This window comes from Nomascus leucogenys, chromosome 18, assembly GCF_006542625.1.
Source record: "Nomascus leucogenys isolate Asia chromosome 18, Asia_NLE_v1, whole genome shotgun sequence".
Lineage (NCBI taxonomy): Eukaryota > Metazoa > Chordata > Mammalia > Primates > Hylobatidae > Nomascus > Nomascus leucogenys.
In genome coordinates, this window is record NC_044398.1 from 18,812,694 (window position 1) to 18,827,125 (window position 14,432).

Sequence of the window (14,432 nt, forward strand, 5' to 3'; positions counted from 1 at the left end):
TACAGGCGTGAGCCACCGCGCCCGGCAGGGAAATCTTTATTGGACCTTGTAACAGGAGTAGCAATTGAAGCACCCAACTCTTAAGTGTTGTAAAAGAAAGTATATCAGTGACTCTGGTAAGATGTTTGGAAAATAAAGATGTTCTAATAAGATTGTATCTTGAATTATTGTGCATTTTAATTATTCATGCACAGTAGGCCTCCCCCCAACCCCAAATCTCATCAGACACAATCTCTTGAGATTTACAGAGGGAGCAAATATGAAGAAAACAAAGGTCTCCACTCCTGCATCCCATTCCCACGTTTTCTAGTTGATTGAGGCAAAATGATATCCCTGGAGAACACATGTGTAATGTGGTACATATTTTTTCCAGCTAAGCCACTCCTTGGTCAATTTACTGACACATCAGTTTATACTTGCCCTTTCCATCTGACACAGACAGCAGCCAGAGATTTGGTTCAGTGAATTTAGGGCTTAGAAAGGCAGAGTCTGTAGTGTTGCAAATCACAGAAGGTCATTCTAAAATACTCGTATACTTGTTAATCACTTGAATAGGGAGATTTGAACAGTCTACTCCTTTCTTTTTTTCAGGCCCGCTCCTAGGACCTCTGACATACAAATGAATGCCAAAGAGTGCTCAGGAGCTCAACTTTTACTTCATCTGTTATTAACCTTCAACCACAAGACAATAACATCTGTTCCTTTTATCCCAATTTTACGTGCGGCATTCTTAGCCATATCTACACTGTGTTTTTATGCACATCATCATACCCTGTTGTAGGGCTATAAAGACCCTACTATGGTAGAATTGGGAGTGGACTGAGGGATTAGGACAAAAGGATGTAGAAAACCACAGATCTAGAGATGCATAGCTATTCACATAACCTAGGAAGAGCGGTGGATTTCTGCGTCATCAATAGCTGAACACTCCTTGTGTTTCTGAGTATTGAATCCATAAAGTTACATGCAAACATATAGCCCTTGCCTTCAGGCCAAGCCGTAGTTATGTAGAAGGCTTGAAGCAATCACAGATTTAACATTTGTGGTTCCAGCTATTCAGGACCAATTCCCAAACTCCACGACATGTAACAACTGGTAATTTTGCTAGGACACAGTTTGATGCTTAGGTTTTCAGGCTGATGTGCTAGACGTTATCAAGTGGTTTGTGAGAGTAGCCCTGTGTCTCCATTGGGTAGAGTAGCTGGGTCGCAAGGATCATGAAGAAATGGCTGTGAAAAGCCAACTAGCCTCGGTGATAGTAAGCAAAGGTATAGAAACACTAAGGAAGTTACCCTTTGTATTGTCAAAGGTTTCAGTTTTGTGTAAGGTGGTGATTCACGGGCAGTTAATCCCCATCACTAAAATTAAATCCTTTTTTATTCACTGCAAATAGATAATCTGTGGAAGACATTTTGGCTTTTCTCGCTAGCAGAAAATGTGAGGCTTCTTCAGGTTTTTTCTGTTGTTTCATGGGAGCATCTTCCCCAAAACAGTGCAAAACTCAAAAGTTTTCAGGTTGATGTGGCAGAGAGAGCACTGGTCTCGGCTTCAGGAGCTAAATTCTCTAGTCCTGACTGTGCCACTAACAGACTGCGGGACTTCAGACAAGTACATTCCTTTCTCGGGTTTCTTCTTATGTCAAATGGACAACGTGAGAAGGATCACAATGAACCAGGGATCAATTCACGATTAAAACCTAAGACTTCAGGGACGGACATCTGTCCGTTCCTGGCTACACCTCCGGCCCATCTGGCCCACCCCAAACTGCGCGAAGCCCCTCTCCACCGACGCCAGGCCTGTGGCCTCGCGCGAAGCCGTTGGTCGTTAACATCTCCCCCGCAATGGGCGGGATGGAGGGCTTCAGCTTCCGGCGGCAGATGGCGAGGCCGCGCGTGGCGTTGCCCCCTGGCCTGGGCACGGGCCTACCCACGCACCCTCCCACGGCGCGCCGTTTCTGTCTACCGCCGTTGAAGGGCTCTCCAGCCCTAGCAGTGCATACTGGGAAGCCCCCAAGAAGCTCCGCGGGGCCGAGAAGACCAGCTCGGAGTGGGGGAGGGGAAGATAAACGGAACTATTTATGCTAATCAGTGCGTGCTTCCTTTATGGAGATTGGCCAGGGTTTTACTCTAGTAACCAATCACTTCAGAACAAGGGTGGGCCCGTTGAGGTCTCTCACAACTCATTGGTTGAGAGGTTGCGGCGCAATGGAAGGACTTAAACCGAGAGTATCCGGGATTATTTTTCCCCGCCGTGCGGTGCGTGTCCCGGAAGTGACGCACGCCCAAGGCTGGGCGGCCGCCCTGCCCCCGCTTCCTTTCACGCTGTCGCTGCCCGTAGGTGGTTGTGGCCACCGTGCCCGGAGGGAGGCGGCGGTGGCCAGTAATGCCTGGGAAACTCCTCTGGGGGGACATTATGGAGCTGGAAGCACCCTTGGAGGAGTCCGAGAGCCAGAAGAAGGAGAGGCAAAAGGTGCGCTGAGCATGGGCCGCGCCTCCTTTTGGGCTGCGCCGGCTTGGGCGGGGAGGGGAACTGTCTGTCCCTGATGATGGCCTGTCAGAACCGGGCCAGAGCATCCGAGGGCCTCCCTTCGCGCCGCCCTCGGCCCTCTGAGGTCGCTCAGGGACCGTTTCCACCTCCACTCTCCCGACCTGGAGAAAGATGGCCCTGGGCTTTGGGCCTCCCCCCGCGCGTGGCCCCTCAGCCCTTCCCGTTGGCGCCTGATTCTCAGATGGGCAGACTCAAGCTCCCATCACCATGGAATCTGTTCTTTCTCTCCTTAAGCAGTGATGCTTGTCATTTCGTTTTCATTGGCCCTGTTAGAAGATGATTTAAAAAAAAAGATTGCTTTGAATATGTGTTGCTTCTGTCAGCCTGTCCCCTGTGCAAGAATCCTGGGGAAAGCGATCTTAGGTTTACAAACCTCAATAACTAGTCTATAGAGTCTTAAGGAAAAGTGTCACTGAGCCTTGCCAGGATTTGTCAGTGATGGAGATCGTGTGGGTTGCATTATTAATGCAGTATTTATTGTCAGTATTTTCATTCAATCCGCAGGTGTTTATTGAACCTAATTTGTACCATACTCTTTGCTGAGCACCAAGGAGGTTAAACTAAATAAGTAAAGAAATGGTCTCTGCTCTCAAGGAGCCTGTAGAGGAGTTGTAGTCTTTCCTCCTCCCACCCCCTTGCCCTCCAAAAAAAAAAAAAAAAAAAAAAAAAAGGAAAAGAAAAAACATCCCGAAACACTCAGAGGATCACAAGGTGCTGAAAAATGCCCAGGTAAAATTATTACTGGAGACATTTGACCTGGAAAAAAGAAATCAGCTGAAGAGGCTGAGGTGGCAGTATTCGAAGGCTGACATTCAACAAAAGAATGAGACTTATTTTGTATAGCCTTAGAAAGCAGAATCTACCTCTCTGACCTTATCACTAAGGTAAACTTGCCATTCCAGCTAACACTTTTATTGTGCTAAAATATACATAACATTTATCATTTTAACCATTTTTAAGTAATAGCTCTGTGACATTAAGTATATTTACATCGTTTTGCAGCTGTCACCACCATCCATCTCCAGAACTTTTCATTGTCCCAGACTGAAACTCTGTGCCCATTAAACACTCACTTCTCATTCCTCTCTCCTTCCACTCCCGGCAACTACCATTCTACTTTCGCTCTGTGAGTTTGACTACTGAAGGTACCTAGAGTGTAAGCAGAAAACCAAGCAGGTATTTTTAAAAAGGCTTCTTTTGAAATCCTTGTCTTTTGCATCCCAATCCTGTCCACCTGTCAAGGCCTAGTTTATGTCTTTCCTGATAACCCGAATGTACCGTTATCTAGTTTCAGTGGCTATCTTTATCATTTGATTGACATTTGTTATGCATTTCTATGTAAAACTAGTTCATTTTTCCTGTATGTATCCCACATATTTCCCAAAAGTTCTTGAGGAAAATGACCAAATCTTTGTCCATCCTTATGTTTCACTATGTTGTTGTAAATTGGTGGCTTTTGCATTGTAAATTCTCCAGAAATACATGTTGACTGCCCTTTAACTATGAAAGATAACCAGAGATTTGGAAATGGATTGGAATACCAACTAAAATAAATAGAGCATTAGAATACTGGTCTGGTGGCTAGCTGCAGTGGCTCATGCCTATAATCCTAGCACTTTGGGACGCTGAGATGGGAAGATTGCTTGAGCCCAGAAGTTTAGGTAGAGTTTTGTAGAAACCCTGTCTCTACAAAAAATGAAAAAATTAGCTGGGTGCGGTGGCTCACGCCTGTAATCCCAGCACTCTGGGAGGCTGAGGCAGGCAGATCACCTGAGGTCAGGAGTTCAAGACCAGCCTGGCCAACATGGTGAAATCCAGTCTCTACTAAAAATATAAAAATTAGGCCGGGCATGGTGGCTTACTGCTGTAATCCCAGCACTTTGGGAGGCTGAGGCGAGTGGATCATGAGGTCAGGAGATGGAGACCATTCCGGCGAACATGGTGAAACTCCGTCTCTACTAAAAATACAAAAATTAGCTGGGCATGGTGGCGCATGCCTGTAATCCCAGCTACTCAGGAGGCTAAGGCAAGAGAATCGCATGAACCCGGGAGGCTGAGGTTGCAGTGAGCCAAAATCGCGCCACTGCACTGCAGCCTGGGTGACACGGCGAGACTCCACTTACAAAAAAAAAAACCCAAAAATTAGTCGAGTGTGGTGGTGCATGCCTGTAATCCCAGCTACTCGGGAGGCTGAGGTACAGGAATCGCTTGAACCCGGGAGGCAGAGGTTTCAGTGAGCCGAGATCGCACCATTGCACTCCAGCCTGGGCGACAGAGCAAGACTCCGTCTCAAAAAAAAAAAAAAAAAAATTAGCTGGGCGTGGTGGCAGGCGCCTGTAATCCCAGCTACTTGGGATGCTAAGGCAGGAGAATTGCTTGAACCCAGGAGGCAGAGGTTGCAGTGAGCCAAGATCACGCCATTGCACTCCAATCTGGGCAACAAGAGCGAAACCCCGTCTCAAGAAAAAAAAAAATTAGCCAGCCATTGTAGCTAGTGCCTGTAGACTCAGCTACTCAGGAGGCTGAGGTGGGAGGATCACTTGAGTCAGGGAGGTTGAGGCTACAGGGAACCATGGTTGAGCCACTGCACTCCAGCCTGGGAGACAGAGTAAGACCTGTCTCAAAAAAAAAAACAAAAACCTGAAACGAATAGTGTTCTGGTATTGAGGTGAGGATAACTTTGGTTCGGATGTGTTGAGATACGGAGCTGGTCCTTAGATTCTTAGAATCAGAATGTAGGTGAGGAAGGGAGTCTGGAAGTACGTACTGAGCCATGAAAATAGTAATAAAAGTGAACATAGAGAACAGATATTCAAGGAGCGTCCACTGGAGGAAGAAGGAGAGGAACCACTGAAGAAAATATGTGGTAGAGGTAAGAAGATAGAGGTAAGAAGGGAATATAAAGTGTAACTGAAACCAAGTAAACGGAGAGTGCCAAGCATTGTGGGTCTAAAGTGGAATAATTTATTTAATCACCTTGAGATGTTACTGGGCTTAGACCGAGAGTTCTCCCTTTGCCTTGCTTCAACTTCTCCCTGTAGTGCAGGGCCCAGGAGCAATTCAAGCCCCAAGGCTGAATTGATAAATAATCTTATTTTTCTGTAGAACCTATTGGTTTGGAAAGATGTGGGCTAGTGCAGTTAACTGCAGATCAGATGATGTAATGTGTAACTGCAAAGCATTTTCAAACATATTGTTCAATTCTCACAGCAATTCCAATTTTATGGATGAGAAAATTATATGTGAAAGAACTCTAAAAGTTGTGTAAGTTATGGTGAATATTTTGGTGGTAGTAGTTTTTACTATCACTAATCACTGCTATCTATTTTGAATATTTGACCAGGTAATTCATTTTTTTGAGAGTGGCTGAGATTACAGGCGTGTGCCACAGCGCGCAGCTAATTTTCGTATTTTTGTAGAGACGGGGTTTTGCCATGTTGGCCAGGCTGGTCTCGAACTCCTGACCTCAGGTGATCCACCCAACCTCGGCCTCCCAAAGTGCTGGGATTATAGGCGTTAGCCACCAGGCTAAAGTCCTAAATTCCCATATCATTTATTGTGTTCTGTAAATATCACAACACTGGCCACTAGTTTGACATTTTAAAATTGAAGTTGCAAAATAGTGCTTTTTTAAAAAAAATTAACTAAATTTAAAACGTAAAAAAAAAAAAAAAAAAAATTCCAGGATTACTGTCCTTCTGTGGAAGTATAACAGTTGGACTTCTGTATGAATTATGTAGTTTCATTTTGTTTTCCTTTAACCTGTGAATTGTCAAAGTGCAGGGAGGAAGCATAATGTGAAAAGAGAATGGACTTTCAAGTCAGGCAGTGCTAGATTCAATTTCTAGTACTTATAGCTGCAGGAAATCCCACATGTGGATCTTTGGCAAGTTGCTTAACCTCTTAGAACTTCTGTTTCCTTGTGTATAAAATTGCAGAGGTGGCTGGGCGCAGTGGCTCACGGCTGTAATCCCAGCACTTTGGGAGGCCGAGGCTGGTGGATCGCCTGAGGTCAGGAGTTTGAGACCAGTCTGGCCAACAGAGCGAAACCTCGTTTCTACTAAAAATACAAAAATTTAGCTGGGCATGGTGGCGTATGCCTGTAGTCCCAGCTACTTGGGAGGCTGAGGCAGGAGAATCACTTGAACCTGGGAGGCGGAGGCTGCAGTGAGCCAAGATTGCGCCACTGCACTCCAGCCTGGGTGACAGAGCAAAACTCTATCTCAAAAATAAATAAATGAAATGGCAAAGGTAATACAGGTTCACTATCCCTTATCCAAAATCCTTGGAACTAGTTGTATTTTGGAATTCAGAATTCTGGGGATTTTTAGAAGGGTAGCACCCCGGTAGGGTTTGGGGCCCAAAACCTGTAATCAAACACCTTAATATTAAATATGAGTGGTCATACTAAGCGGGATAAATAAAGACTATAAAGAGCCTCACATTAATTAGTTCAAGTTAAATTTTGCCATCAAATGAGTTCAGGTAAGGTTTTGCCTCCAGATAAGTTACAAAAAAACTTTCGGTTTTCAGAGCTTTATGGATATCGCAATTTCGGATAAGGGATTATGGACCTGTACTTCCCTTATAGGGTTGTTATGAAGATTTAAACAAGATAAGCTGAAAACACATTACACAGTGCTGGGTAGGTATTCAATAAGTATTAATTTTTTTCTCTTGGAAATGTTCGAAGTTTTTGCTTGTTTAGTAATTGATAATTCTGGGGTTGTCTTTCTTTCCTCAAGGAGAAACCGTTTTAATTTTCCTTAAATCTTATGATGGGATTAGAGAGGGGCTAGAGGCTGAGTCTTGAGAATGCTAGGAAGGGGATGAGAAAGATAGCAACAGTTGAGGCTTAGAGCTTGGCATTAGTAACCAGTCTTGATTTCTACCAGGTAGGTTTTCAAAGTAACTGTAGATTGAGCTGAACTGGTGGGGGAGTCATACTCTAACTTCTCTAGAGTCTTAAAAGAAAACCTCTGACCATCTTGTCATTGCTTCTTTGTTTGTTCACAGAGTGACAGAAGAAAGTCAAGGCACCATTATGACTCGGATGAGAAATCAGAAACAAGAGAAAATGGTGTTACAGATGACCTGGATGCTCCCAAGGCCAAAAAAACTAAAATGAAAGAGAAGCTAAATGGAGACACTGAAGAAGGATTTAATAGACTTTCAGATGAATTCTCCAAATCTCATAAGTCAAGAAGAAAAGATCTACCAAATGGAGATATTGATGAATATGAAAAAAAATCAAAGCGAGTATCATCCTTAGATACTTCTACTCATAAATCAAGTGATAATAAACTAGAGGAGGTATGGAAGCTTTTTATTTTGCATTTGACATTATTATTGAACTATAGGTTGATTTGAATTTTTTTAGGCTAATTAGAATTGATTCTATAATATTTCTTGATTAGTGTCTAGTACTCTTAGTTGCACTAGAGAGTCTGTACAGGTGAAGCCTGAGCGTTTTTTCCTTTGTCCCTTGTTTATTTCATTGTATAGCCTTTTTCTTGGGGTGAGGTGGGAGAAATAGTCAAATTTAAACCTTTTCTGTACATTTGGGTTCCTGAAGTTATTCGGAATTGCTTGACGGTTATCTACTTGAATTTCTTTTCTTTCTTTTTTCTTTTTCTTTTATTTTTTGAGTCAGAGTCTTGCTCTGTTGCTCAGGCTGGACTGGAATGGCACAATCTCGGCTCGTGGCAACCTCTGCCTACTGGGTTGAAGCGATTCTCCTGAGTCAGCCTCTCAAGTAGCTGGGATTACAGGCACGCACCACCATGCCTGGCTAATTTTTGTATTTTTAGTAGAGACGGTGTTTCTCCATGTTGGTCAGGCTGGACTTGAACTCCTGACCTCAAAGTGATCCACCTGTCTCGGCTTCCCAAAGTGCTGGGATTACAGGTGTGAGCCACCACATTGGGCCAATAATTAGTAATTCTTTATATTCTTTATGATAATTGCTGATATTCATATATATTTGAGCTTAATGCATAATCTTTGGGGAGCATTGGGAAAAGATGTTGAATCCTTGTCTTATGGCTTTTTTTTTTTAATTTGTGAATTTGCTGTTTGGCAGGAAGCACATGTATTTGTTGATCTAAATAAGGTCCTTTAAATCTGTATTGCTAGCAGTGGAATGTATAGCTTGCTTCTCACTTTGGTGGGATTTTGCCTGGTAAAATCTGTATTATAATAGGTTTAACAGTTTATTGTTTTGTTTAGATGACATGAGAGTTTAGGAATTCTACTTAAAGGAATTTATCCTAAGGAGATGATGAAGAGGTGTGCAGAGCTGTATGAATAAGTACTCTTATCATAGTAATGTTGTTGATAATAGCAAAATATGTAAACATCCTAAATGTCTGATAGTAGACAGTTGGTTTAAACAAAACATACTATAGCTGTGTAATAGAATACAGCTATCCCAAAGGGTATACAATAGAAAAGGTAGTCATTTTATCTTGTTAAAAGAAAAAAATAGGCTGGGCGCGGTGGCTCACGCCTGTAATCCCAGCCCTTTGGGAGGCTGAGGCAGGTGGATCACCTGAGGTCAGGAGTTCCAAGACCAGCCTAACCGACATGGTGAAACCTGCCTCTACTAAATACAAAAAAATTTGTTGGGTGTGGTTGCACATGCCTGTAATCCCAGCTACTTGGGAGGCTGAGGCAGGAGAATCGCTTGAACTTGGGAAATGGAGGTTGCAGTCAGCCGAGATGGCACCATTGCACTCCAGCGTGGGCAACAAGAGCGAAACTCCATCTCAAAAAAAAAAAGGTTAGAAAATGGTATATACAGTGTGATTTTATTTCTATTTTAAAAATTTTATGTGCATAGAGTGAAGATTAGAGGAGTATGTTTCAAATGTGGCTTTAGCTGAGTGGATTATAAATAATTTTTAAATTTGTTTCTGTTTCCTCTGTAGTTTTTAAAGTTTCCTTTTTTTTTTTTTTTGAGATGAGGTCTCACTCTGTCACCTAGGATGGAGTGCAGTGGTGCAATCATGGCTCACTGCAGCCTCATCCTCCCTGGGCTCAGGTGATCCTCTCACCTCAGCCTCCTGAGTAGCTGAGACTATAGGCGTGTACCATCACGCCTGGCTAATTTGTGTATTTTTAGGAGAGATGGTGTTTCATTCACTGTGTTGTCCAGACTGGTCTTGAACTCCTGGGCTCAAGTGATCCCTGCCTTGGCCTCCCAAAGTGCTAGGATTACAGACATAAACCACTGGGCCCTGCCAGTTTCAAAAGTTTCTACAATGACAGTGTATTATTTATTTTTTGTTTGTTTGTTTGTTTTTTATAGAGATGGGGTCTCACTGTATTGCCCAGGCTAGTCTTGAACTCCTGGACTTAAGTGATCCTACCACCTTGGCCTCCCAAAGTGCTGGAATTACAGGCATGAGCCACCACGCCTGGCCAACAGTGTATTATTTTTATAATTTTTTTTTTTATCATAAAAAGGTAACAGCAGCATTGAGGTTTGTTTAAATGGCATGCCATTTGAATTTGGAATTATTTTTATTTATTTTTATTTTTTTATTTTTTTTGAGACGGAGTCTCGCTCTGTCGCCCAGGCTGGAGTGCAGTGGTGCAATCTCGGCTCACTGCAAGCTCCGCCTCCCAGGTTCACGCCATTCTTCTGCCTCAGCCTCCCCAGTAGCTGGGACTACAGGTGCCTGCCACCACGCCCGGCTAATTTTTTGTGTTTTTAGTAGAGACAGGGTTTCGCCATGTTAGCCAGGATGGTCTCAATCTCCTGACCTCGTGATCCACCTGCCTCGGCCTCCCAAAGTGCTGGGATTACCGGCCTGAGCCACCGCGCCCGGCCTTGAAATTATTTTTTATCTAATTCCAAGTTTGAAAATTGTTAGTGTGTGTTTTTTTTTAAACACATGAACAATAAAGCTTACTGGGTAGACATACTGTTTTTGTTCTATGTACACATTAGTATACAAAGTTTTCAATAAATGTTAAATGATAATGTCATGCTAACTTGTATATATGTTAAAGAAATCTTCAAGCTTACAGTAACTTTCTCTTGTATTAGCAACCTAAAAAAGCTTTCAAAAGCTGTAGAATAAAATTTTAACTTATTTTCAGTAAAACTTTACACACCTCATTATATAATTTCTTTTAGCTTAGTTTATAGGTTTGTATTAATCTTTATAATTTTGTCTACATCTGTATGATTTAGATTAATAAATAACCTTTTTGGCCGGGCATAGTGGTTTATGCTTGTAATCCCAGCAGTTTGGAGGCCAAGGCGGGAGGATCTTTTTTTTTCTTGTTCTTTTGAGATGGAGTTTTGCTCTTGTTGCCCCGGCAGGAGTGCAATGGCGCAATCTCAGCTCACTACAACCTCCGCCTCCTGGGTTCAAGCGATTCTCCTGCCTCAGCCTCCCGAGGAGCTGGGATTACAGGCATGTGCCACCACGCCTGGCTAATTTTGTATTCTTAGTAGAGACAGGGTTTCTCCATGTTGGTCAGGCTGGTCTTGAACTCCTGACCTCAGGTGATCCACCTGCCTTGGCCTCCCAAAGTGTTGGGATTACGGGCATGAGCCACCGTGCCTGGCCAAGAGGATCTCTTGAGGCCAGGAGTTTAAGACCAGCCTGGGTAACATGGTGAGACCCTGTCTCTACAAAAAATAAAAAACTAAGTGAGCATGGTGGCATACGCCTGTGGTCCTAGCTGCTTGGGAGGCTGAGGTGGGTAGGATTTGAGCCCGGAGGTTGAGGCCATAGTGGGCTGTGATGGTGCCACTGCACTCCAACCTGGGCAACAGAGTGGGACCTTGTCTCAAAAAAAAAAGAATGTTCCACTAATTTTCCTTGTAAGTTAATCTGTACAAAATTAAAAACAGTAAATGAGGAAGAGTTGAGTATAAATTATATTATTTAGGCCATTGATTTCATTTTTACAGACCTTAACACGTGAACAGAAAGAAGGAGCCTTCTCCAATTTTCCTATTTCTGAAGAGACTATAAAGCTTCTGAAAGGTATGCAGTTTTGTTGTTGTTGTTGTTTTGAGATGGAGCCTTGCTCTGTCACCCAGGCTGGAGTGCAGTGGTGCAACCTTGGCTCACTGCAACCTCCGCCTCCTGGGTTCAAGCGATTCTCCTACCTCAGCCTGCTGAGTAGTTGGGATTACAGGTGCGCGCCACCATGCCCGGCTAAGTTTCATATTTTTAATAGAGACGTGGTTTCACTATGTTGGTCAGGCTGGTCTCAAACTCCTGCCCTCGTGATCTGTCCGCGTTGGGTTACCAAAGTGCTGGGATTACAGGCGTGAGCCACCACGGCTGGCCCAAAGGTATGCAGTTTTAATGGATATGCAATTAAAAATCTATCACTAGATTTTGTAAAACTCCTGTGCCTTTTCTGACCAAAAGGAAAACATAAAAAGCATAGAAAAGTAGCTCTTCTTTAATTGCACTTACTTTTACATCATCCTTTTCAATATTCTGACTTATTTTTAGCTTTAAGATTTATATGCATTTGTCAAAAGTTTAGACTAATTTTTTAGTAATTCTTGTTTGTGGTAGGAATAAGTGTGTCACCAGGTGGTATGTCTTTAGGCAGACATAGAAGAATCATGATTGTCATTTTCAAATGAATATATTTTTTCCTAATGCTAGTTGTAAAGAAGTATTTTAATTAAATCTCATTTTACAGGTCGAGGGGTAACATATCTTTTTCCTATTCAAGTTAAGACCTTTGGTCCTGTATATGAAGGAAAAGATTTAATAGCTCAAGCACGGACAGGAACAGGAAAGACATTCTCTTTTGCCATCCCCTTAATTGAAAGACTCCAAAGAAATCAAGAAACAATTAAAAAAAGCCGCTCACCAAAGGTAATCATTATAGGGGGTAAAAGCTTTAAACGTTACTCTAACAGAAAGGGAAAGAAAGTTACACGAATCCTAAGTTCTAGTACCCCCAAGATAGAAAAGTTAGCACTGTGGCATAAAGCAAAAAGATGTTTTTTTCACAAAAAGAAATTTCAAGCAAAGTTAAAGTGAAGTAGTTTTTGCATATGAATATGATGTGCATGGATCCATAGATGTCTTTGATAATTTCATGAGTTATAAAGCCAGTATATCTTATTTACAGTTTATATATTTAGTTGACCCTTTTCTTCAGTCCTGACGTTTGCTTTTAAACAAATGAATTTTGTAAAGAGGTGTTCATTTATTTGTCATTCAGTAAATGTTCAGCATCATTTATTTCAGTGTTGCCTTTTTTTCCCTTTAGTATGGAATGCGTCATGAATTTTCATGTCATCCTTGTGCAGGGGTCATGCTAATCTTCTCTGTGTCATTCCAATTTTAGTGTATGTGCTGCTGAAGTGAGCACACATAGATGGACTTTTTAAGAAGAGTATTATAGAAATGATATTGCTAGTTTATATATTATTGGCATACTAGACATCTGTCTTATTTTATAAATGTAAAATCAACCAACAGAGGGGACTAGTAAAATGTAAGCCTAAAATTTGACCTAAAAAGCTGTGTGCACTTAAGATTTGTAAAAGTGAAGAAAAAAGTCAGCATCATAATATGAACAGCTGTATGACTAAAAGTAATTTGTTCTTTGTAAGACTCCTGAGTGGTGTTATAAGAGCAAATTAACATACATAAGTAAATATAATTAAATCATAATAGTCTTGGATCAGCTATCCCAAATCAGGTTGGCTGTGTTGACTTACAGGATAAATATTTTTGAAGAGTTATGTTTTTGGGGTGAAATTAGGAAAAGACTGAAATAGGACATAGGATATAATCTCAACACTGCTTTTTTTTTTTTTTTTTTTTTTTTTTTTAAAAAGACAGGGTCTCACTCTGTTGCCCAGGATGGAGTACAGTGGGGTAATCATGGCTCATTGTAACCACGAACTCCTGGGCTCAAGCAATTCTCTCTTCCTCTCAGGCTGTCCAGTAGGTAGGACTGCAGGCAGGTGCCACCACCCTTGGCTAATTTTTTATATTTTGGGGTCTCATTATGTAGTCCAGGCTGGTTTTGAACTCCTGGCCTCAAGTGATCCTTCCACCTTGGCCTCCCAAGGTGTTGGGATTACAGGTGTGAGCCTCCACACCTGGCCCCAAAGCTGCCTTAAAAAGCTTTTGTATTAGAAAGATGTTACTGGAGATTCCAGCTCCGCCATTTCTAGGTGTTTGATTTTGGGCAAGACTTTAATTCTCTGAGACACAAGTCTCTCATTTATGAAAATGGTGTAATAATGCCACTCATGGGTTTTTATGAGAAGCAAATTAGATAATTCCTGTAAAACATTAGTTCCTAGCACATGGTGAACATTCATTCGTTTAACAAACATTTTTGAGTTTCCTGTACTGTACCAGGCACTGTTTGAAGTGTAAGGAATACAATAACCCAACCTGACATAAATTCCTGCCTTCATGGAGCTTACATTTTATTGGGTGAGATAGACAATCAGCAAATAAGTAAAATATCAGTATCTTAGGTGGTTTAAGTGCTGAGGAGAAATGATAAAGAGGGGCAGGGGGATATGAAAATGGGCTTGGGAACCTCACTGAAGAGACATGAAGGAAGTAAGGGAGGATATAATAAATATATGCTGCTGTTCTTTTTGCTATTTGTGATATGTCTTTAAATACTGCGACATTAATGTTGAGACTCCTGGTTTTAAATGCACCTAAAAAAAGTCTTCTCGGTTTTAATTTCGATATGTCTTTAGAAAAGTGTCTTTTTGTTTTTTAAACTCTTGCTCAGGTACTTGTTTTGGCTCCAACAAGGGAACTGGCAAACCAAGTAGCCAAAGACTTCAAAGATATAACAAGGAAACTCAGCGTGGCATGTTTTTATGGTGGAACATCATATCAAAGCCAAAGTGAGTAAAT

General features: G+C 42.0%; 1 protein-coding gene and 1 non-coding gene across 7 annotated transcripts in view; one reads left to right on the forward strand and one right to left on the reverse strand.

Moving 5' to 3' along the window:
• Positions 1–2,261: 2,261 nt before the first annotated feature.
• Positions 2,262–14,432, forward strand: part of DDX50 (DExD-box helicase 50) — a 47,419-nt gene continuing 35,248 nt past the window's right edge. For 2 of the 6 annotated variants that reach the window (XM_003258197.2, XM_030799156.1), the window contains exons 1-5: positions 2,262–2,469; positions 7,564–7,860; positions 11,477–11,552; positions 12,229–12,407; positions 14,305–14,422. In XM_003258197.2, coding sequence (XP_003258245.1) covers positions 2,383–2,469; positions 7,564–7,860; positions 11,477–11,552; positions 12,229–12,407; positions 14,305–14,422 — 757 coding nt within the window. In that variant the 5' untranslated portion in view covers positions 2,262–2,382. Of the gene's footprint in view, positions 2,470–3,051; positions 3,432–6,784; positions 7,193–7,563; positions 7,861–11,476; positions 11,553–12,228; positions 12,408–14,304; positions 14,423–14,432 lie in introns of those variants that run through there. The other 4 variants (XM_030799160.1, XM_030799157.1, XM_030799161.1 and 1 more) reach the window with 4 other exon arrangements.
• On the reverse strand, positions 12,803–12,909 carry LOC115831414. Its single transcript, XR_004026913.1, has one exon. It is a non-coding gene; the product is annotated as a U6 spliceosomal RNA (small nuclear RNA).